General features: G+C 37.2%; 1 protein-coding gene across 14 annotated transcripts in view; it reads right to left on the minus strand.

Annotated features, from left to right (window-relative positions):
• Positions 1–21,992, minus strand: part of RGS17 (regulator of G protein signaling 17) — a 69,385-nt gene that overhangs the window by 14,452 nt on the left and 32,941 nt on the right. For 6 of the 14 annotated variants that reach the window (XM_015858237.3, XM_032443646.2, XM_085541510.1 and 3 more), the window contains exon 2: positions 15,687–15,830. The exons of 6 other annotated variants lie outside the window; for them this stretch is intronic. In XM_015858237.3, the coding sequence (XP_015713723.2) occupies positions 15,687–15,830 (144 nt within the window). Of the gene's footprint in view, positions 1–15,686; positions 15,831–21,992 lie in introns of those variants that run through there. 2 more of the 14 variants (XM_085541516.1, XM_085541518.1) reach the window with 2 other exon arrangements.

A 21,992-nucleotide genomic window follows, 5' to 3' on the forward strand; every position in this document is an offset into this window, starting at 1 on the left:
CCTGTCACCAGTGAGAAGAGACTTGTCCTGTTCTCACTGTAAGCACCTTTCAGATACTGGAAGAGAGCAATAAGGTCTCCCCTCAGCCTCCTTTACCCCAGACTAAACAGCCCCAGCTCCCTCAGCCTCTTCTTATAGGGCTGATTTTCCAAGCCCTTCACAAGACTCTTTGACCTTCTCTGGACCTGCTCCAGTACTTCCATGACCTTTTTGTACTGAGGTGCCCAAAACTGAACACAGTACTCAAGGTGAGGCCTCACCAATGCCTTGTACAGGGGCAGGATGACTTCCCTAGTCCTGCTCACCACACCATTCCTGACACAAGCAAGGATGCCATTGGCCTTCTTGGCCACCTGGGCACACTGCTGGCTCATATTCAGCCAACTGTCCATCAGCACACCATGTTCCCTTTCCATATGGCAGCTTTCCAGCCACACCTCCCAAAGCCTGTAGGGTTGCCTGGGGCTGTTGTGACCAAAATGCAGGACCCAACACTTGGTCCTATTGAAACTCATGCTGTTAACCTTGGCCCATAGATCCAGTCTATCCAAGTCCCTCTGTAGTGCCTTTCTTCCCTCTGGCAGATCAACACTCCTTCCCAACTTGGTGTAGTCTGCAAACTTACTGAGGATGCACTGAATCCCCTCATCAAGATCATCGATGAAGATGTTAAACAGAAGCAGCCCCAGCACTGAGCCCTGGGGGACACCACTTGTGACAGGCTGCCAACTGGATTCAGTGAAGAAATACAGGATGTAAAATTTTATGTTGAAAACATTTTAGAATCCTTATGTAAAAATAGCTACATCCCTTTTGGAGGCAGTGAACTGTCTCAGGTTTAAAACTAAATTATGGAGAGTGTATTTAGTAGACTGCCATAGGAAGGAGGCCTGCTGGGGAAAAGCCAATAATTACCATAAGGCTATAAGGCTATAATCAGCCTACTTGGCAGTGTCCACTGAAACTAGAAACTCATTTCAAAAGGTCCAGGTACCTGTGGTGCTAAGTTTCCTAAGTGCCAGAGTAACATTTGCCCTAGGTGAAAAAATGGTGCAAGAGACATTTATAATCCAAATTGTTTCTAGAAGAAAAAAAAATCGAAACAAACCTAGAGTCCAACTTTGACTCAGCTAAAAAATGTATTTTAAAAATGTCTGCAAGGTTTACCTTATGTAAGAAAAAAATGCAAACATTCTGTTTTGGCTTCTTCTGTTTTTAAATAAAGCAAGTGTTTGCAAGTTTAGCATCCTGAAGATTTTATGTCACAGCTAAAAATCCTCCAATATTTTAAAGCTTCAGAAGGTGGAAAGAATGTGTAGTCATAAACCTTCCAGCTCACATGCACATTCAGCTTATTCTGTGATCACATCACTCTGACCTGCAACCATAAAAGCCAGAATGATAACTAGATGGTAACTGGCTTATGTGGTGGGCTTTTTTTTTTTTTTTTTTCCTTGTAGATCACAAAAGGAAAAATAAAAATGAGACAGATGATAAAAACAGACACTTTGTTTCTTCCATTGAATAGGATACATTCAATTTCTCCCTTTCCAGTCTTCCTTAGTGCCGTTATTTCTTTTCAATTCAGTTTTCTGCATTGTAATGTGGTGTACTTCAGAATGTTCCCCTTTTTCCATCTCTTTTTTTGAAGAGCACAGAGCTGAGAAACAATATGTAACAGACAGTTGGGCACTCCCATGTGCCGTGAATGTCCTTTCAACTGAAAAGCTGAGTGTCTGCTCAAGATCCAGTAATAGTAAATGCAGGCAGTGTTCTGGCTCCCATATGAATCTTTCTGCATTCTGTAAATCTTGTGGGCCAATTGGGAGCTCAAGGTGGAAATTTCCTGCTCTCATTTTTGCTAATGAGTGTAGAAGTTATTTCACAGACTCCTCAGCTATGATGTGGTCGAGAAAGCAGCTGACTGCAACCTAGTTTCCGTTGGGTACAAATTTGACAGTCAAAGAAACCTGAGTTTTCAATTCAGTTTTAAACTCCATATTCCCCACAGAACAGTGCTTCTGAAAAAAATTCAGACTCATGAAATTCTGTAATTTGATGCTCTTAAAATCAGTGCTCTGATAAAGCAGTAAAACAACCTATAGTTTTGGATTAATTCATTGTTAGTAACTGTTATCTTAACTAGTTGTTTGTACTTATTTCCAGGTAATGAAATCCTAGATATATTTAAATGAAATATTGTGCTTAGCTTTATTAAAGTGCTTAACTTTAAAAAGCTCTCAAAAAGTTACATTCTATCTTAGCAGATGCTCTCACCAGTAAGATTTTTGGTTATGAGAGATTTTCTGATAAGAAAGCAATTAATCAGAAAATCCAGAAAGTACAACTCTTAATTTCAAGATACTTCAGGTTTATTAGCTTATTATACCACCTGCAAATACTTTTTAACCTTTCATTCAGAATCATGTTTATGCTAACCAATGGGGAAAGAATCTGGAAGAGTAATATCTTAAGGCAACAAAATCCCCAAACACAACTAAAACTGTTTTTTCTCTGATTTTTTTTTTTTTTTTTCCTTTTAAACACTCTTTCTTACCTAAACTAAATGAGTGGCATTGATGGTATTTATAGCTGTAAAATGTGGAGACAATAGTAAATAGATGTGGTAAAAAAATCTTGTGCCTACACGCTAGTATGTTGTCCTGTTTATTGCAGTGTTTCTAACACCTACAATGCAGCAGCAATCAAGATAAGGAATTGCTGACAATTCTTCTGTACTTGTTCCATATTGCTGCTGTGAGAAGAGAAACGTGAGAGTTTAAAAAGACGCTCAAAAACATGGCAGATTAAGGCAGGTTGGGATAAGGTAGGGGGTCTTAACTTTCTTCATTGTGAAAACCTGAACTAAGGTCTGCAAATGATTTTGTTCAAAGGAATATGATAAAACCAACCCTACTGTAATTCAGAACTGTGAACTTCCTCCTGATAAAAAAGAAACTTCTCAGTTTATCTGAGACTGTATGTTTCTGGCATGCTTTGAATGGGGGGGAGAGCAGGCTGAATAGCTAACTGCTTTTCAACAGGAATGCCTCCTTAATACTGTGCTGGATTCAGGGTAATTGGTCAAAGTCATTACAGACGTGGCTACAAACCATAACAGAAAAATGAGATCAGAGAAAATTAAGGTTTAAGCTATCTGGATCATCTCAGTCTATTAAAGTCTGATCAGTTAAGGCATTTGGCTCTGTTCACATATTCTTATTTGTGTTGTGCTACATCTTAGCCCAAGTAAAAGCAGAATTAAACCCAAGTGATCCAGTTCTTAAGAGTATAATAATCTCTTTGTTAATGAGAAGTCTTGGACAAGATTTTAGAGTTTATGTAAGATCATTATATAAGGTTATTAAATTGCATCCCACATGCCTCTGTAAAAGTAAATTATCCTTACTGAAATATGAATGCTAAGCTAAAGTAAGTCATAGAGGCTCAGTAAAGCAAGTAACTATAAAGAAGGTTTTGGCAAATCTGCAGTGTTCCACTCTATTCTCTTTCTAATATATTTTACTATTTTAAATGGAACAGATCTATAATATGGTTATCTCTTCTCTTCTTAAGGGACAGTTGGACTAACAGACTCTTTTTAAAGCCACGAGCTATATCATCCTGCTGTACTTTCCAGAAAATTTGAGCTCAGTGTAAATTTGGCAGACAAGCTTTCAAATTTGTCCAAATTCTGCATTTTCCTTTTGAACAAAAAGAATTCAAAAGCAAGGCCTTGCAGAATCAATAACTCAAGTGTTGACGTATCTTCCATCACAGAGAGATATTTGCAATCTGATCACAAATGCAAATTTTCACGTGACTCTTCCTTCTTTTAGAAAATGTGAAGAAGCAGCTTAGCAGTGGAGAAATGAACCTTGGCAGAAGGGGCATTTTCCTGAGATATCCACACATATATATCCACAACAATAAATGTTTTGCAAACATTCAAAATCTGGGATTAGTTTTTGCCCAGTCAAGCCAAAATCAAAATATCACAGACTGGGTAAGGCTGTCTTGGACCTCAGGGTCCATCTGGTCCAAGCCGTGCTCAGGCAGGGACACCCAGAGCAGGGCGCTCAGGGCCATGTCCAGGTGTGGTTTGGAGGTCTTCAAGGAGGAGACCCCACAGCCTCTCTGGGCAGCATGTCCCAGTGCTTTGTCATCTGCACGTTAAGGAGGTGTTTCCTGGTGTTTGGTTGGAACTTCCCATATTCCAGTTTGTGCCCATTGCCTCTTCTCCTGGAACTGGGCACCACTGAAAAGTGACTGACTCCATCTTTTTTGTACCCTCCCTTTAGGTCTTTTTGCACAGCCCCAGCTCTCTCAGCTTTCCCTCACAAGAAAGATGCTCCAGTCCTATAATCATTTCAGTGGTCCTTCACTGGACTCCCTCCAGCAGATCTATGTCTGTCTCACACTGGGAAGCCAAGAACTGAACACTGCACTCCAAGCATGACCACCAGTGCCAAAAACATCACATTTATTAGAATTGCATTTACAGAAAGACCGCAACTGAAAATATATTTAGGGGATATGTAAAAAAAAACAAAAAAAAAGTAACAATATTTACATTTTGGAATGTCTTATTTTTTCTGGATGGAAAAGGGAAATATTCTCAAGGCCAATAAGAGTAAATGCAGGCTAAAGGGCATGTGAAAGTAGACTTGTCCTTTTAATGGGCAGCCTTTCAGAAAGCCAAGGCTTGCTGAACTTGCTTTTCTCCTCTCTTCTTGTGTGACTGATTTAATCTACCTGGCTACAGACACTGCAGCTCAGCAGGCATCCAAAGGCAGATGGAAACTACCAGTGTGCACTGTACTTGAACTCCGGAAATAAAGGACAGTATCTCCCTCAAACTTAAGGCTTTCACTGTTACTGAGAGGAAGGAACTGGTGACTTAGAGCAGTCTGATTTTCCTAAATTTGCTTTTTTTTCCTCAGAAGTATTTTGTCCTTCTGAAGATCTGTAAGAAAAAATGTTATGTTAGATTCCACTACAAGGAGGATACAACGATAGCCACACCAGAAGGTATTACATTTTTAGAAAACTTTGAGTCTCATCTCGGTTAAATTTCTTTTTTCTTTTTCTTTTTTTATGGCTTCACATATAGAATGTATTTTCTGTATAGGTAAGAAATACATTGCTGCAATGTGAACAAGTCCTGTTGCCATTGATTCTTAATGGAATCACTCTGGTTTGTTTCATTACTATAGGGCTGGTTTCAGCTCTAGGCTGAATTCAACTTCAGCATGTATTTCTCATGTCATGTAGCCCAACAAATCACTATTCTGGCTGTCAGTTTCATTCCTTCCTTCTGAATAAGATTACCATCCACATTCTGTCTTGTGCAATGGATATATCTAATTACTAGTGAATCTACATTGTCTGTACTCCTGGCTACAGCTATTTTGCAAGCAATTCCTTCATATATTTATGACAATTAAAAGTGACAGTTGTCTAGCGTTCAAAGAAATAGAAGCTACATATATTATTTGAAAGAGTAATGATGAATAAAAGCCCTCCAGTCCTGTAGCAAGCAAGCCTAATGGTCTCAGTTTATTCAGATAAATGGACCTAGTCTTGATTTCCATAGCAGTTTTGATCATTCTTAAAGAAATTAGAATAGCAGCAACAGTCAAGAATTGAAGACTCAGTGTTCATTTTCAAATGGGAAAAGATGCATTGGAGCATTAATACTAAATTCATGCCTTTTAAAAGGCATTGCAAAGTTCTTCATTTAAAGAGGGCTTTACATGTTTGGAAAGTGTAATTCCTACCACAGTGTTTATGAGCACTTTATCTGATGAAATTAACTTGGGCCAAGTAAGATAGAGATCTTCCATTTAACATCCTAGCATGGGTATTAACAGATCGTTTCCAGATATTGTTAGACAAGGCTATGAGCTGACAAGCACTTTCAACATGGATATCAAAAGGAACTGAAGATATCTTTGAAGACTCCAGAACACATGCTCAGCATTTGCTGGTATCAGGATCTAAATCATCTCCTTCAGAAAAGCTGGAGTTGCCATCTAGACCAGTATTATGGTATAGAGTTATTATGAGTGACTAAAGAAGATTCTCATCTTCTTTTGCCTTTCTGCCTCTCATAATGAATATCTGACCCACTTTCTACTGAGAGGATCTCCATCACATAAGTGTTATCTGCTAGGGGTGCAGCCTTATTTCCATAATACATTCCCTCATTTTTTTCCCTTAAAAGCACTAGGCATTTATTCCTGTTTTAACTGACATTTTAAACCGATTTGGAATTATACATGGTTAAAAAATAAGCCTTCATAAGATGGAAGTTTTGCTACTAACAGATTTAAGTAGCTTTTTTTTTTTTTTTTTTCCTGCTCTCAGGAAAAAAACTGCAGGCTGCATTTATTTTTTCTGGGGCTGGGAAAGTTCTATGGCCCTGAGGCTGACTGGCACCCCATACCTCAAGTCCATAAAGCCTATATCCAAAACAGGGTTGGTTTCTGCACCTGTGACAGGTGGCTGAAACTGTGCCAAAACTCTACCAGGGAGGTAACAACTTTTAATTTAACAGTACCATATTGCCTGGGCTTCTACTAGATGCTGTCCCCATTTAGTTTGCTAATACATTTGCAGCCAGTGTTTTTAATTCAGATAAGATTTTGTTGTTGTTCTGCATTTAAATATTCAAGTCCTTCTTAAACTGCATGATGAAAGAAGTTCTGAGAATTTGCAAGGTCACTTTTGCTCCTTTAAAACTGTCTATGAACAGCAAATGACACTATGAACATGCCTTAGTTGAGCTCAGATTTTGATCTCAGACACACTTTGATCTTTTGCCCACATCTTTATTTCTGTTTTCCATAGATTCCTAAATTAATGCCTTCTTTGTAAATACACTGTTGTCTAGTTTTCAAGAAAGGGAAAAACAAGAGTGAGAATGAAAGAAAACTGATCCCCATCTGGGGAGATGTCAAAAGCTCCAAACTCCTAACAGCTGAAAATCATTCAAACTGTAGCACAGACTGGACTCAAGCATCCTCAGCACTCGTTTTTATTGTGGGGTTTTTTGTTTGTTTGTTTTTTCCCACAGCACCAGTCAAGCTGTGTACTAGTGACAAAAAACCTGTCCTGACATTATGAATCTTCCTCCAGCTCACAGTCTGCAGACATCAAGGGGGAACAGCATTTTGTCTCAGGAAGGTGGGAAATGGGTATGAGTGGCAAGGGAGAGCAAAGATGCTGATGCTCTGAAGTTATCCATCTTTTAAAGAGCCTCAAAGGACTCATCAAGTTGCTGTACCCCAGTGCTGGTGATTCAGCCACTGCCTTCTTTCTCCCTGTTCTCCTTATAGCAGGTGTCCCTGAATACACCCTGCATGCTGTGCCAGGACAAAATCAAGATCATTTTCTAAAGTTAACTAGATTTAGTCTTCCTTCTCCTTCTAAGGAGCTACTGTCAGCATCTTATGTATGGCTGAATTAGAATGAGCCTTGTGTAATCCCAAATCCCTCCTGAGCATGTATTTATTCTTCAGTTTAGGAAGATTGTGGTTCTGATTTTTTTTTTTTTTTTCCTTGCATTCCAATTTTCTTTGCAGAATTATTTGCTTGAAATAGGACAATTTATTTGCAGTTAGGCTCTGCTTTTTGAATAAATTTAGCAGTATTACACACATAAAATTCTATGCCTTTGGTTTGTGAAGTTTCAGAAACATTTATTAAAAATTTACTAATATATTATGGTTAAGTTCTACCCATTCTCTAACCTGCTTGTGTTAGCACAGATGGGTAAAATGTTACTAAATACTTAAGCGTCTGTCTATTTTGCAATATGAAATAAATTTCACAGTTTAAAATACTAAAAATCTAATCCTGACACTAGGGTGCTTGTCCAAGAGAGCCCAGTACTGATTTTGATGTTAATGAGAATTCTATCACTGGCTTGAGAGGCATGATAAGCTATAGCTTATTAGATTCCTATTTTGTAGTGGTGAGGAACATAATACCTTTGAAAATAGAAACTCTTCTCACATGGAGTTAGACACAGTTATGATGGTAAAGGTTTTTTCAGACCATGGCTCTTGACTGAGAACTAATTTAGAATAATTTTTATGTGCCAAACATCTGTGCAATGCCTTGTGTATCTTTGTGCTTTCACTATGATTTTATGGTAGACCAGCAGCATCTTAGTGACTATCCCTTTGCAAATATTTGCCAAAATACATTCAGTGTGTAGCTTAATGATTTATCCTATAGAAGTTCTTGACTCAGATTTACTTTACGTATCTCATCACGGCAATGATTTGCACCTCTGTAGCAAGTGACCTATGGGACTTGCTCCTGCTGTGAGCCACTGACTGGTCCAGAGCTGCACAAGGCATTCTGCAGTGGTCTTTAGAGGTAAATGTCAGGGGGATGAGAAGAACACACAGAAAGAGAAAAGACAATTGATGCTATTGAAAATAGGGATTTCTAGACTGCATTTTGACTAGGGGAGATAAGACAAACTTGGTCATTTTAGAACAGAGCTCCACAGTGACAGAGGCAGGTTCTCATGAGATTTTACTGCTGAATTTTTAACCTCCTTTAGATGATTTTACATTAAATTCTACTTTGTAAATTTTATTTCTGCAGTCTTTCTTGTTTGCTGATATTCTTTTGATTTCTTGCAGTGTAACCTTACTCTCTAGAAGTGGATGCAGGAAAAAATGTATTGAAGAAGTTCACTGCTGTTAGCATACCTGAGACCCCCTCTGTCATATGTCTGTACTTTGTGGCATTATTCATGTAGAAGAAAAACGCTCCCCTCATTCAAACAGTATCATTTCACATCCGCTTCACAGTGTTGCAGGAAGGACCCTCTCTCAATTATAAAGAAGAGAGAGCCTATTAAATATCAGACTCTTTAGAAATATGAAATTCTCCGCCCTGATTTTTTAGCTCTAGAGATCATCCCTTTCCTTTGCTTTAAAGAGAAATAAAATGCTTTACTTACTAGCATGGTCTACAAAAGTATGAAAAGAACACTTGACAAGCTATTTATTTTTAGAGTGTCTTCTGTGTGTTTTTCCAAATGCAGAGAATTTAGATTTCTTATTTTAAGTAGCTGAGGGATCATCGAGAGACTCACTTCTGAGCACTATGCATTTAAGTCTTTGCCCCAAGCTCACCCTGTGGTGCATTCCTATGACAAAAGGAATGTCTGCAGGGCAGCTTTCTCTCATGGCCTTGCCACTCAGGATCGGTAGACTTAAAGACAAGGTGATTTAAAACCGTTTTTCTAAAATATTGCTGTATACTGTGTGTGACAGGTTATGTAATGGATTTTTTCCAGCGTTAAATTCTACCTGTCAGGAAACCTAGTGCTTTTATCCTCAGGAAGCACCAGTGCTGCCCACTGCAATGTGATAACCTGGGGCAAGGAAAGCTAGGCTGTCCATAGAGGCATAAAGCACAAGTTCCCAAGCAAGTTAAGCCCGATATCCCACAAGATTATTCTCCCTGAGAGAAGGGGAATGTTTTCATTTTTTACCTCTGTAACCACAAATTATAAAAACTGAAGGAAGTCCTAGAATATTTGAAAGAATAAAAATACTGAGATTGAAACATCTTTTTCGTTTATATAAAAAAGATGACACCTATTTCAGTAAAATAGTGTGCAGTAGTCTTCACTCTCGTATTCTGCAGTGTACCCTAATTCCCAGTGCACCTTTACACGTTTGCTTTTCTCAGGTCTGATGTTTTGGAAAGAAAATAAATAAAAAATAGAATGCAGAGAATAGAGTACATCTTTTTGAGATATGTTGGCCTATGCATTCAGGGAGGAAAAGAAGAATTTAAAAATTAAATACAATTTAAAAAAAAATAATAATAAAAAAAAAATTTAAAAAAAGCAAAAAATGTTCTTCAAAATGACTTCTTCTTGCTTCAAATACAAAGACTTTTTTTTCCCCTGCTAAAAGCTTACACAAAACACTGAAGCTTGGGTGTCCCTCTGTACCACCCCCACCTTCCCTCCCTCCCAGTTTGCTCCTAGCATAAAACTTCTGCAGACAGAAGCAGAATATAGATTTTGTTTTCCGTGTTTTTCAGAACATGTGGGTATAATTTAATGCATTAAATTGCTGGGAGTTTTTGTTGCTGTTGTTATTTGCTTTTATTTCCTTCCCCTCCAGACTTTTTACCATAGTTAAATAAATTAAAGCAGCCCCAAGGATTACCTTGTATAGAATCATGCAAAGCTTTGACTTAATTTTTCAATGGCAAACGAAATGCTGAACATGCTGGAAAACTATTATTCATCTCAGAGTACTAGAGGTGTGAAGGACAGATTTTATTCATTTATTTTATTTTACTTAGAGTACCATTCATGCTATCTATTAGTTGGAAGGAAGAAAACATTGAACCCTATCAAGAAAAAAATAAAATAATATAATAAAAAATAACTCCTTAGAACTGTATCTGCCACCTTGCACTCATGGCATAAGTGACAAATATATTTTTGTAGTCCTAAGTCAACTACTAAACCCATGCAAGGAAAATGTTCCCTTTAATAAAGAAAAATATTTTTGTAGCAAAGTCTTGTGTAAGAAATTTCATTTCTAACACACAAAAGTTATGGGCAAGTTTCAAGAGCTAGAAGGGAAGGTTTCTTGCCAATAGTACCTCCTGTTTTCTGCCAAGCTGGCAAATATCCTATCTTCTTTGAGATCTCTTGCGTGTGGGAAACTAGCTACAAAAGGGTCACAAGAAATCAAATGGCAGCCATAACTTTTGTATGGGCACAGCTCAGAGATGCTAGGCAAATGATCACCTCTTTCATAATAGCCTTCAGCAACTGCTTTAATGGATCCTTTTTAGGAAAAGGCCTTTCTGCTTAGATCTTTGAAACAAGCTACAGAACCAGGTATGGTTGTATGATCAGCTTCATTTATTCCTGGAAATTTCTGGTGTTCCTAGGCTCCTGCATTGAAAAGTCTCTTGCAGGGCAGATGCTGGACATCTCCTGAACCTTCCTGTGTGTGGTAAAAGAAGAGATTATCAGGCATGAGAATGTTTCAGAGCTCTGAAATTCACTGAGCACCTTATGAAATGAAGAGGACAAACAGATGTAACTCCTTGTATAGGTGAGAGACAAAAGAGGAAGCAAAATAAAATTGACAGAATACCCAATGTTCCCATGTCAGTGTCCTGAGTTTCTTAGAAGAATGTGATTTGCAAATGTTTTCAAGAGAATGACTGTACTGATGTCTGCTCAGGAAGCTGAAATGGCAAACCACAACAGAACGTGAAATAATGGGCTTCCACCCTTCACTCACTGGGCTGAGCTCAAAGCAATCCATAGCACTAAATACTAAATCCATAGCACTAAATGCTAATAGTTCAGCCCTCTGGAGACAGTGCTAAGGTCTAAATCTGATCAGCAGAGAGAGAAATGTGTTACAGGAGACCTCCAGAGGGAAATTTTTGCCTCTGAATTAAATGGATAAGCTTTTCTTGTTGATGACTTTAGAAACACTGTACTATATCCATTAAGGACGAGTTCCTTAGCTAATGATGTTAAGGTACCAGTCCAAAGCTTAATTTAGTTGAGCAACATCCTCACCATGCCTATCAGAATTAAATTCCATCTTAAGGAGTCTGTTTATCTCTATCTGGCCAATGTGAGCAAACCTTAATAATCAGACCTGCTCAGTAAATTGAGGAATTTACTCTCCTGACAATTATCTGTACCAATGGATTTACTTGGTCTATCTAAGATGGAGTTAGTTATCTCTCCATAGTAGCTGCTATTTTTCTGTGTTCTGGATTTGAGGATAGAAGAGTATTGAAAACACACCAAAATTCTAGCTGTTGTTGAATCGTGCTTACACTAGCAACATCAAGGTCTTCTCTGTTTCTTAAACTGTCACACCAGCAAGTAAGCTGTGGGTACACAAGAAGGTGGGAGGAGACACAGCCATGATAGCTGACCTCAAATGACCAAAGGGGTATCCCATAACTTACGAAGTCATATTGCAATAAAACTGGGAAAAAGAAGGAAGAAAGGAGATGTTCATCTTTATGGTGTTATGCATGATGAACCCTGCTTTTCTGGAAATGACTGAGCATCTGCCTGCCCATGGGTAGGAGTGAATGAATTCCTTGTTTTACTTTGCTTGTGTAAGCAGCTTTGCTTTACTTACTAAACTGCAATTATCTCATCCCACAAACTTTATCCCTTTTACCTCTCCAATTCTCTTCCCAACCCACTTGGAGGGAAGGAGGGAGTGGCTGGGAAAGGCTCAGTTGCCTGTAGGGTTAACTAACAATAATGGAAATGTGCTCCAGTTGCTTGTTACCTTTAAGAAGGAATTACGAGAGGAAACTGTTTGTAAAAAGATGTGCTGAAAATTTTTGGATGTAGACTGCTGCTGTTAAGTCTCTATTCGATAAGGTATTATTTCCTCAAACAAAGGCACCAATATTTGTCTCTACTGTTATGCAAACAGAAGATTTAATGTCTGTTTTTAACACAGGGTAGGAAAAAAAGGGAAACAAACATCACATGATTTACAGAAGACACTTTTAGAATTGCAGTGATTTGTATGGAGATACAAACTATTGGACCAACTTTTCAAATAGATACAAGCAAAAGATTTTGCTATGAACTGCCTCCCTTCTCTCCACATTTTTGTGAATAGTGAGGAAATTGAAGCAGTACAGTGTATTGATATAAGAGTTGTCCACAGTCAAAGAAGCTGGAGGAAAAACAGAGGAAAAGCCTTCTTGTCTTGATATCGACAGCTAGATCATTATCATCACCATTAATTAACCCAGCTACATTTCCAGATTGGTATCCCCAAAGAAATTCATATTACTCAAAATTCTTGTGGTACTAAGGAAAGCAAGTAATTACAATAAGTCCAGGGAGCCTGTTAAAATCATTGACTAAACCTTCTTATTCAGTGACTCTGGAGAATTATCTACCAAGAATCACCTGTATAATGAGTGACTAGCATTGTTTTGTATTTTATTTATTTATTTATTTATTTATTTATTTATTTATTTATTTATTTACTTTTAAGGCAAGTTAATGGAGAAAGAACAGTAATCTGTATGCCAGCTGGACTGTTCAAGTCTAATAAACAAATATGGAACTAGAACCAATTTGCTTTAACTCAGATTCTGAAACATCTCATATTGCCTTTTTCAAAAAGTTTTGTCATCTCCCCTCTTTTGAGGTTTCCTCTATAGATTCATAGTAGACAGAGCTGGGAAAAACATATTATATTATCTATTTTATCTTTTTGATTTTGGAAAATAAAAGCAACGTCATTATCTAATTTGACTTATTGTTATGACTTAATCCAGAAAATTATTTTAAATTGACAGGATTTCTCCATTTTCAAACTAATATATGTTACCAAAACCAAACCAACCAACTTAATGACAAAATAGCATTCAACTCTGCCTAAACCCCTGAAAGACAGGATATTAACAGCAGAAGCAGTTACTAAAGCAGCTGAAACGACGTCCTACATTTTAAAGCAATAAATGCTTTTAGAGTTTATATGCATAATCCATTCAAATATTTCATGGTATTGTATTCTAAGGAGTGGAGGCAGCTCAAGGGTAACAGAATTCATGAAAGCATCAAAACAGTATAATTGTCAGGTAAGGGCTCTTGACCTGTAACATGCTTAAAAAATATAACCAAATGTTATTAAATTTTACAAATTAGACAGACTTTTATGTTCATATTCCAGTATGTAAGTAAAAATCCAACCCTAGCTATACATGCACAACAATTCTATTTCTGTTCAATAGAGGGATATTGTAGTCATGGTGGATGATTCTATGGAAGTGTAATCTTAAGGATGGTTAAAAAGTAAACAAGATATTAGGAAGTAACAATAAAAAAAACATGAGCAAACAAAAAACTGCTGTGTTACAGCAAAAGCACTTTTTATACACTTATCTACACTACTGCAAAAATTCTGGTCACATGTCAAGTGGGAGGTTGTAGAATAGGAAGTGTACATAGAAAGACATGAGGTAGGTGGATAGGCAGAATATAGACAAGGGTAAAGATCTGGGTCAACGTCTTCACCATAGATCATCACAGAATCACAGAATTGTAGGGGTTGGAAGGGACCTCTAGAGATCATCAAGTCGAACCCCCAGTCATGATGAGACTATGGAACAAAAGACAGATGAAAGGTGATAGAACAGAACATTAAAAAAAAAAAAAGATCATGAATAAAATTATCCCCTGTTCCTCAAAATCATAGGAACAAAAAAGAATCAAATGAAATTGTCTCATAGTAGATGAAAAAAAATAAAAGGGATTAATAGATTAATAGATGATGCAGAGCACAGGTCAATTGTAGGATATATTGGCAAGTAAAACCTCGAATGCCAAAAGTTTAGGCTAATTCAGGAAATCACTTCAGAAAATAGAAAACTTGTTGAAGGATAATTCATCAAGGGCTATAAAACTTCTGGGTCAGGAAGTTGTTAAGCTGTTGATTCCCAAAAGTTGTGAGCTTTGCTGGGATAATGATGAGGAGGTGGATGTTTGTTTCTTTTACCCTTTCCTTCTGGCCTTATCGGGTTACTTACTGAGGTAAGATGCTGAGCTAAGTGGACCTTAGGTCTGCAACAGTACAGCTAAACTTAACACAAAGAAGAAAATAACAGTAGCAAAACATCCTTCCTTTTCATTAAAGCACTTCTATCTTTTTGCTGTATAGAATGAATGCATTACAAAATATCTTCGTAAAAGCATGAGCATTTGCTCATCTTTGCTCCAAATATCAACTTATATGTATTTTTAAATGTACTGGGGGCAAATAGGCTCTGATTTTAGATTGGAGGAAGAGGGCTGATTCAAGTGAAAATAATACAGACACACAGAGGAATGGTCACTCCAAAGAGACTGAACTGCATAGGTAATAGGATGCACAGGCCCTGAGCAGCACTGCAAGTCAATTAATTTATCTAATATTAAATGTTTACAACAGTAAGATGTAAAGACTCAGTGTCTCTCAAGATACTGAGAATTTAAGGACATTTCTGAAACTGTCTTTAATTCTCTGACTTTCCAAGCCAATTGTTCGTTCATCAATAGACAAGCAAACATAATTCCTGAACCTTTTTTCAACTAAAATTTTGACACATCAGTCACTGTTAGAAGTAGAATTTAAAGCAAATTTCCAAATTATAAATTATTTAACAACTAACTAGTAATAGAAGTCTTCCTTTTTCCCCCTCCTGAATGCAAGGAACTACAATATAAAAAGGAATAGCAGAAAATAAAGACTAAAAAAAACCAACAACCTCACCTATTTTGAATGCAAATATAAAAAATTCAGTATGAAGTCTCACATATATTAATATTATAATGGATTTTTTCTCATCTAGTTATGATTTAGGTAGGGTAAACACAGCTTGAATTTACTACTCTCTCCTCTTCCCCTTCAAAAGATGTCCAGCCAGATTAGGGAATGATTTAATGTGGGTTTTTTTTGTGTGTTTTTTTTTTTTTTGTGTGTGTGTGGTTGTTTTGGTTTTTTTTTGAGCGTGTGTGAAATGTTGAACTGTGCCTCTTGGCAGCAATCCTGTCCCAGACGTTTGCATGCTCCCAGTACTTGGCACTTGCCATTCTCATTGTTTACCTGTTGTGGATATGGAACCAAATATACTACAGGACATACCATGAACAGCTGCAGCAACAGCACCAACAAAAGCAACATGTGTTGTTGGGCCTTTGGTTTCCAGGTGCTTGAGACACAGCTGATGTTCCTTCATTTTGTGACTGCTGCCTCTTTCTCATTTCAGCTACTTCAGTGCCCAAGTGGCTATAAGAACACAGACATAAGAGATGTACAGAATTACTACAGACCGTCATGAAGTACATTCACATTTCTATAATATCCTCTAATTCTACTAATTCTTGCAGCTTATGGTAGCAGAAGCATGTGAGCATCAACTCGGCTAGTCAAGTCATAGTTCTGTTGGAAAAGCAGTTTCCAGAAGACCACATTTTGGTGACAAGCTTATACTACCGTGCCTTTCAATCACATCTGTTCTTATCACTTCAGATGGACTAAAAGAACTGTTCTACTCGGCTGAACACCAAGTTACACAGCTTGGGTAGCACTTGCTAGAGTCTGAGTCACTCATTACCATGTGAATATCGGAGCTTTTTCCATGGTACTAAAGTTTTGGCAAGATTGTTATTTACTTTAAACGTGAGTTGGAAAGTGATTTTTTTTAAAAAAATTAATTAATTACCTAATTAATTAACACCAGTATGGACTTCATTGGTCATTGTTGGACCAATGAAATTTATATAAGTGATGTAAAAGACATGGGCAGTAATGGCTGTCTGTTAATAATGAGGCAAGATTACAATGTGTGTAACTGAGAGGTTTGCTACTTGAGAATTATTTTATGTAAATAAAAGGAATAATAAATACGCATTTCCAAAATACTTTGCCAGCTTTGGCGCTATTTCTGGTGTCAGAAGATTTGCTTTTGCTCACTGCCGGTCTTTCCTAATTTTCACTAGGCCAAGATATTTTTCTTTCCAGTGACTTGCACTATACAGCTGGAAGTAGTATTCCATGCATCACTAAGCTAGAACATCTATTGCCAGGTTACATTACTTTGGAAAGTTTAGATGCCAGGGTCCTTCTAAATGGTTCACATCTTTGTACAACTGTTGTTTTCCCAGAGTAACAGTTACTACAAGCAAATGCAAATTAGAATAAATGTAGTACTTCTGTCTTTGACAAAAAAAACAAAAACATTTTTTAGTGAAGGGAGCAGCTGAGTTTTAAACAAATGTGGTTAGGAGAGGGCATGGTATCAGCAGCACGTGCTCTGCTTCTACCCATGGGCATTCTGCAGCAGCTGGAAGTATTGAGGAAAGGTGGGTTCAGGTTAATTTGGCACTGGGGTATGTCATGCAGCACTAACTGAGAGATGTCTGTACTCCTTCCTCCTACATGCATTCAAACAGCAGCTGTGAGGGTTTGCATCTATGTAGCTTGTAGCAAGAACAGTAAGCCTTAGAACTTGAACACATGCTGCAAAATTTGGGTCTGATGCTCATTTCAACTTCTTGTGCAGCTAAATTTTCAGCACACATTGAAAAAATGAGTAATTACTATGGTGTTTTAGTCAAACTAAACAGTGAACAACCATCTTTGTTTCACACAAAATGGTCTTAATTTAAGTGGAATTAAATCCCCAACACTTCTATCATTTAGGTATACTTTCTGAATTAACTACGAACTTATGTTAATGATGTTATTTATTACAGTTCCTAAATTACCAAAGATTAAAAGGTTTTTTTTACCTGTTGCAAACATTTTGTTAACATGAGACACTATGACAGAATTGGAAGAGCACCTGAATTTCGACAGTAGTTAAGCAGGAAAGAAGTACTGCAACACAAAGTGTAGCTTAGATAGGGATAGCATGCAGCCACTTTCTTCAAATTACAGTGCTGAACTTCTGCTGACTATGCATGATGCATTTAAATTATTTCATATATAACTGTGCCATGCTGTGAGTAGTACATACTTCAGCAGGTGCAACGACTATGGGTAAATGAATTAAAGCCAGATATTTTCACAGGGAACATTTGCTTCTTGTAAGATAGAGGTTCTCACAACATTACCACATAATCGCAAAAATGTATTAGTTTCAGAAACCAGGAAGATTATTGTGCATTTCTCAGACATTTTTAGCTAGACATATAAAATGTACTATTAACATTGTTGGATAATGGCTAGAATCTGCTTCATTATAAATACAAGGTGGCATGATAAAGGTTATCTATTCAGACATACTGATGACAGCTGTGACTTTGCAGTACTTTTAAAATAACTTTAACATAGCACAAGCTGCTGCTGAGATAGATGAGCCTGGTCTTTGCTTCTGCAGAGCTCACAATCTCTCATTCCCTCACCTGAGGGTGCAGGCAGTAGCACTTGTGCAGGCAGCTGATGAATTGGATAAAACCATAGACGCATTTTGAAATTATTCCAAAGCATCAAATGAAACAGATAGGAGACATTCAGCTGCATAAAGGTAAAACCCACAGCTGTAATTCTCAACACACCTTGCCAGGCATGTCTTGGGGCAAAGGCAGAACTGTGATTTCACAGAGGTGGTCCATGTCCTCAGCTTTGCCCAGCAACTTCCATCATTGGTTGCATGGTCAGCCTTTTCAGAGTCTTGCAAATCTGGCAGTACACAGTGGTGTGAGAAAACATGAACCTTCAATGCACAGCATTTCTGGAGGCATGGTATTCTCCAAGGGAGCTCAGAGCCCACAGACTAGTTGGTCACTGGAGTGCTACTGCTTACTTTGCTATCTGCTGAGTATGAGCAATGATGCATCCTATTCCTGACCATGCACCAGCCCTTTGCTATAACTCACATTACATCTTTTTGGAAAGATGTAACTGAAGCTATCAGAGATATGAAAACTGCACACTTGGTGCAAAACAATATGTTTACAGTGGATGAAGTAGAATGAGTGGAAACTTTAGTTTCATGTTTATTTAGGTTTCATGTTGTATTTGCAAATATCAGATGTCATCTATGCCAAACTGTAATTGGTTCTGCTAGATTATTTACAATGCACGAATATCTTGACTATATTCAGGAACTGAATCACAGTCAGAGGATTTCTACTTGGTACTTTGTTCCAAGGTATGAAACATAAATTTATAATCTTTAATTCAGCAATTAGTTTAATGAAATAAATTATTTTAATGAAAACAAGTATAAAAGTTAGTATGCAACTAGAAAGAATACTATGAGCTGATTATTGATCTGACTGTCGAGGACAGTGGTACAAACTGCATACACTGTCACCAAGACATCAGTTTGCTTTTTATGTTTTTCAACATTTTCACTCTTTAGCTTGGCAGTAATACTCAGTGGTGAAGGTGGACCTTTATCTAGTAGAAGCAGTATTTCTCCTTGATACTCTTTATGATTCTCAGACCATCACAACACACAGGTTCAACATTATTCTGCCAGTTTTGCGTCTAGTTCTCAGCCTGTTTGGTGGCATGGTTTATTAGCAGTGCTATGATTTCAATTTGTGCTGATCGGAAATCAGAGCAGCGTTCCATTTCACTTGACTGATTCATTCTCTTGGGGATGGGTGGATATTATGTCCCTCTGAGCAATACCAATAGTCATGGAGGATTTCATGAGCTGCCTCTATTCTTCAGAGCACATTTCAAAATGTGCTGCCTCTACTCTTCAGCTGAGGAAAGTAACTCCAGGGCACAGCAAGTGCTTATTATACTTGTTAAAAGACAGGTAGTTCATATAAGTTTCAAAGTAAGAAAGCCCCTACAGCTCTCTCTGCACCTTCAATATTGCAGTGCAAGAAGAATATGAAAACTAAAAAAAAAAACAAAAACACCCTAGAAATCTGGAGTAAGGCTTCCTGTCAGTTGGAGAACTGATGGCACAAGGATCTATTTCTATGTTTAGGTGTTGTAATTAACACTTATTCCTCTGGGTACTCAGGAGTAATTATTAGAGAAATTCCCTTGTACACAGAAGAGTGAGTAACTTGGGAAGATAGCTAAAAAAAAAAAAAAAAAAAAAAAGACAAAACATTTGGTTTATTACATTTATAACTGGGAAGTCCCACTCAATACTGAGTGCAGTCATGTCAAATTCCATACACTGTCTCTAGAAAATGAAAAGAAGGTAATTTCTGAATGATCGCACCTCTCTGTCCCTTCATCTCCCTGTACTTGTACTAAGGTTTTAAAATGGCTTCCTGGGAAAATCCCAAGATGCTAAACACAGCACAAAGCACAAGCTGCATAATTACAGTGACTCTGTTGATATCCATCATCTAATGAAAGAAGAACATTTGTTTGTTTGTTTGGTGTCCTCAACAGCTTGACATTACTGCCCTGCAAATTATCTGAACTTTACTTTTGGCACTACCCCATTCAGCTTTCTCTGCTAGTGTTGTAATGTTCCCACGTACATGACCCTTCTGTAGCCTTTTCTGTTTCCCAGTCAGGATTGAAAGCGCATTCGCTGGAACAGCTCAAATACTGGAAAGTCATAGGAACCTCTTGTAATTCCATTAGAGACTGAAATTTTTTTAATCATATCTTCTCAAGCTATTCCCTAATGTCTGTTTTGAAAAAGAGATATCAAATAAGGGTGCAGATAAATGCACTATGCCTGTACAAGGCAAGTAACATTATGTCTTCTGTTGCAGGTAGGACACATAGTAACTTAGTTTTCAGGACAGAATCGGAGCAGAATCTGTTAAAGCAATCTGTATTCTTTCAAACTTTTGCAAGAAGAGAAAAAAATCACCTCACCTCAGAATGCAGCAGTCAATGACAAGGCTATAGAGAGTAAATTACTCTGCAGGCAAGAAACTTAGCTCTTAAAATACTTTTCTTAGTTGATCTGGCACATCAGCTCTTCCACATTCTTTTAATTTTTCCAGTTAAAGGACCAAAACTTCATCTGTGTAGCTCATAAAAATTCAAACTCAGTTCTCTAGACATGACTCTACTAATGCTTACAGATGCTTCTGCTGTTACTTGAGATACAAAGACAATTCACACACATCAGTCTTTTATCTGTGCTCTTCATACATCCAAGAGAGTGTCTAAAGGGTAGTAAACAATGACAGACTGAAAGATCTTATCAAATGTCTATGAGCTATAAAGATTTCTATACATTCTTGGCAATACTGAGTGAGGAGTGAAGTCAAGACAGCAGGTTACTGACTGCTACTGACTACCAATACAAGCTTCATGGAGCAATGATATTCTCTACTTGAGAGATACCTTAACATGGATATATTCACTGTTTTGCCACTGGATCTTGACAATCACTCAGTATTTCACAAATAAATAAATGCAAAGTAATAGAGTAGAATAAGGTTACCAGAAGAAGCAGTGTAATTGAGTTGCCTTGGGCTCCATTTACTTATTTCAATGTACCTGTAGTCCATTAAAGAATATTAGAAACTACTGGTAACAATGGAACCTTAATTGCACCTTAATTCCTTCAAATGTATCCTACTTGTACAATTTAAATTAATTATAGCAGTATGGAAAGTTTTAAATATTTCTATTGTTAAGAATTAGCATTTTGGAAAGAAAGATCAAAGCAAACCTAATTTCTAGGAACCATTCTGTTTAACAGCAGATATATCAGAACTTTGAACTATAACTCCAAATTTTAACAGACTTGTTTTCTTGTGTTCTTCAAAATCTATATTTTGCACCAAGTTTACGTTCTAAAAAGACATTAAATGTGTTATTAGAATAGAGCACTGCTCCATGGACATTCATTTAATTTCAGACTGTGAAATTTTGGCTGAGCACTATGAAGATTTTACCTTGCATACAGTAATACACTTTTTATGACTTTTCTAGGCATTTTGTGTACTCATAAAGAATTTCTGAGATTTCTTAGTATCCTTAGGAAGCCCAGCTGAAATCTCTGCAATCTCATCAAGTAGATATGCATTTGTACTTCTGAATCAGATGTTACTGCTAAGAAACAAAACATTAAGTCTGACAGTAATACATTACTGAGAAGTTTGAGATGCCTGCATGTGGTTTTTAAAGAGCTGTAATAAAGTTACAATTAAGAGCACTCTACAGCATTCAGAAAGATTTCCTATAAAGAAAAAAAGATAAAACTCATCAGGAAAGCTTTAATCGTTTTTTAAGCATATTGTTTTTATTTTTACTTTTGAGAAACACCTGAGAATCTCCTTTTTTGCTACATTTACCTGTTGATTGTGGCTGGTGTGGCTGCATCTGACTTGGACATATGAAGCTACCACACTTTTGAAAGATGCAAGATATTTTCCTCGGAGGGAGAATAATTATTTAATTTTTTTAGCAACAGAAAAAAATAAATGTTTGTTAAAGTCCATGACATTCATCATAAAAGGACACTATGATACACTAGATAACACGAACAACGTTATTGCA

This window comes from Coturnix japonica, chromosome 3 (assembly GCF_054131305.1).
Source record: "Coturnix japonica strain WE chromosome 3, WE-NBRP24, whole genome shotgun sequence".
Taxonomy (NCBI): domain Eukaryota; kingdom Metazoa; phylum Chordata; class Aves; order Galliformes; family Phasianidae; genus Coturnix; species Coturnix japonica.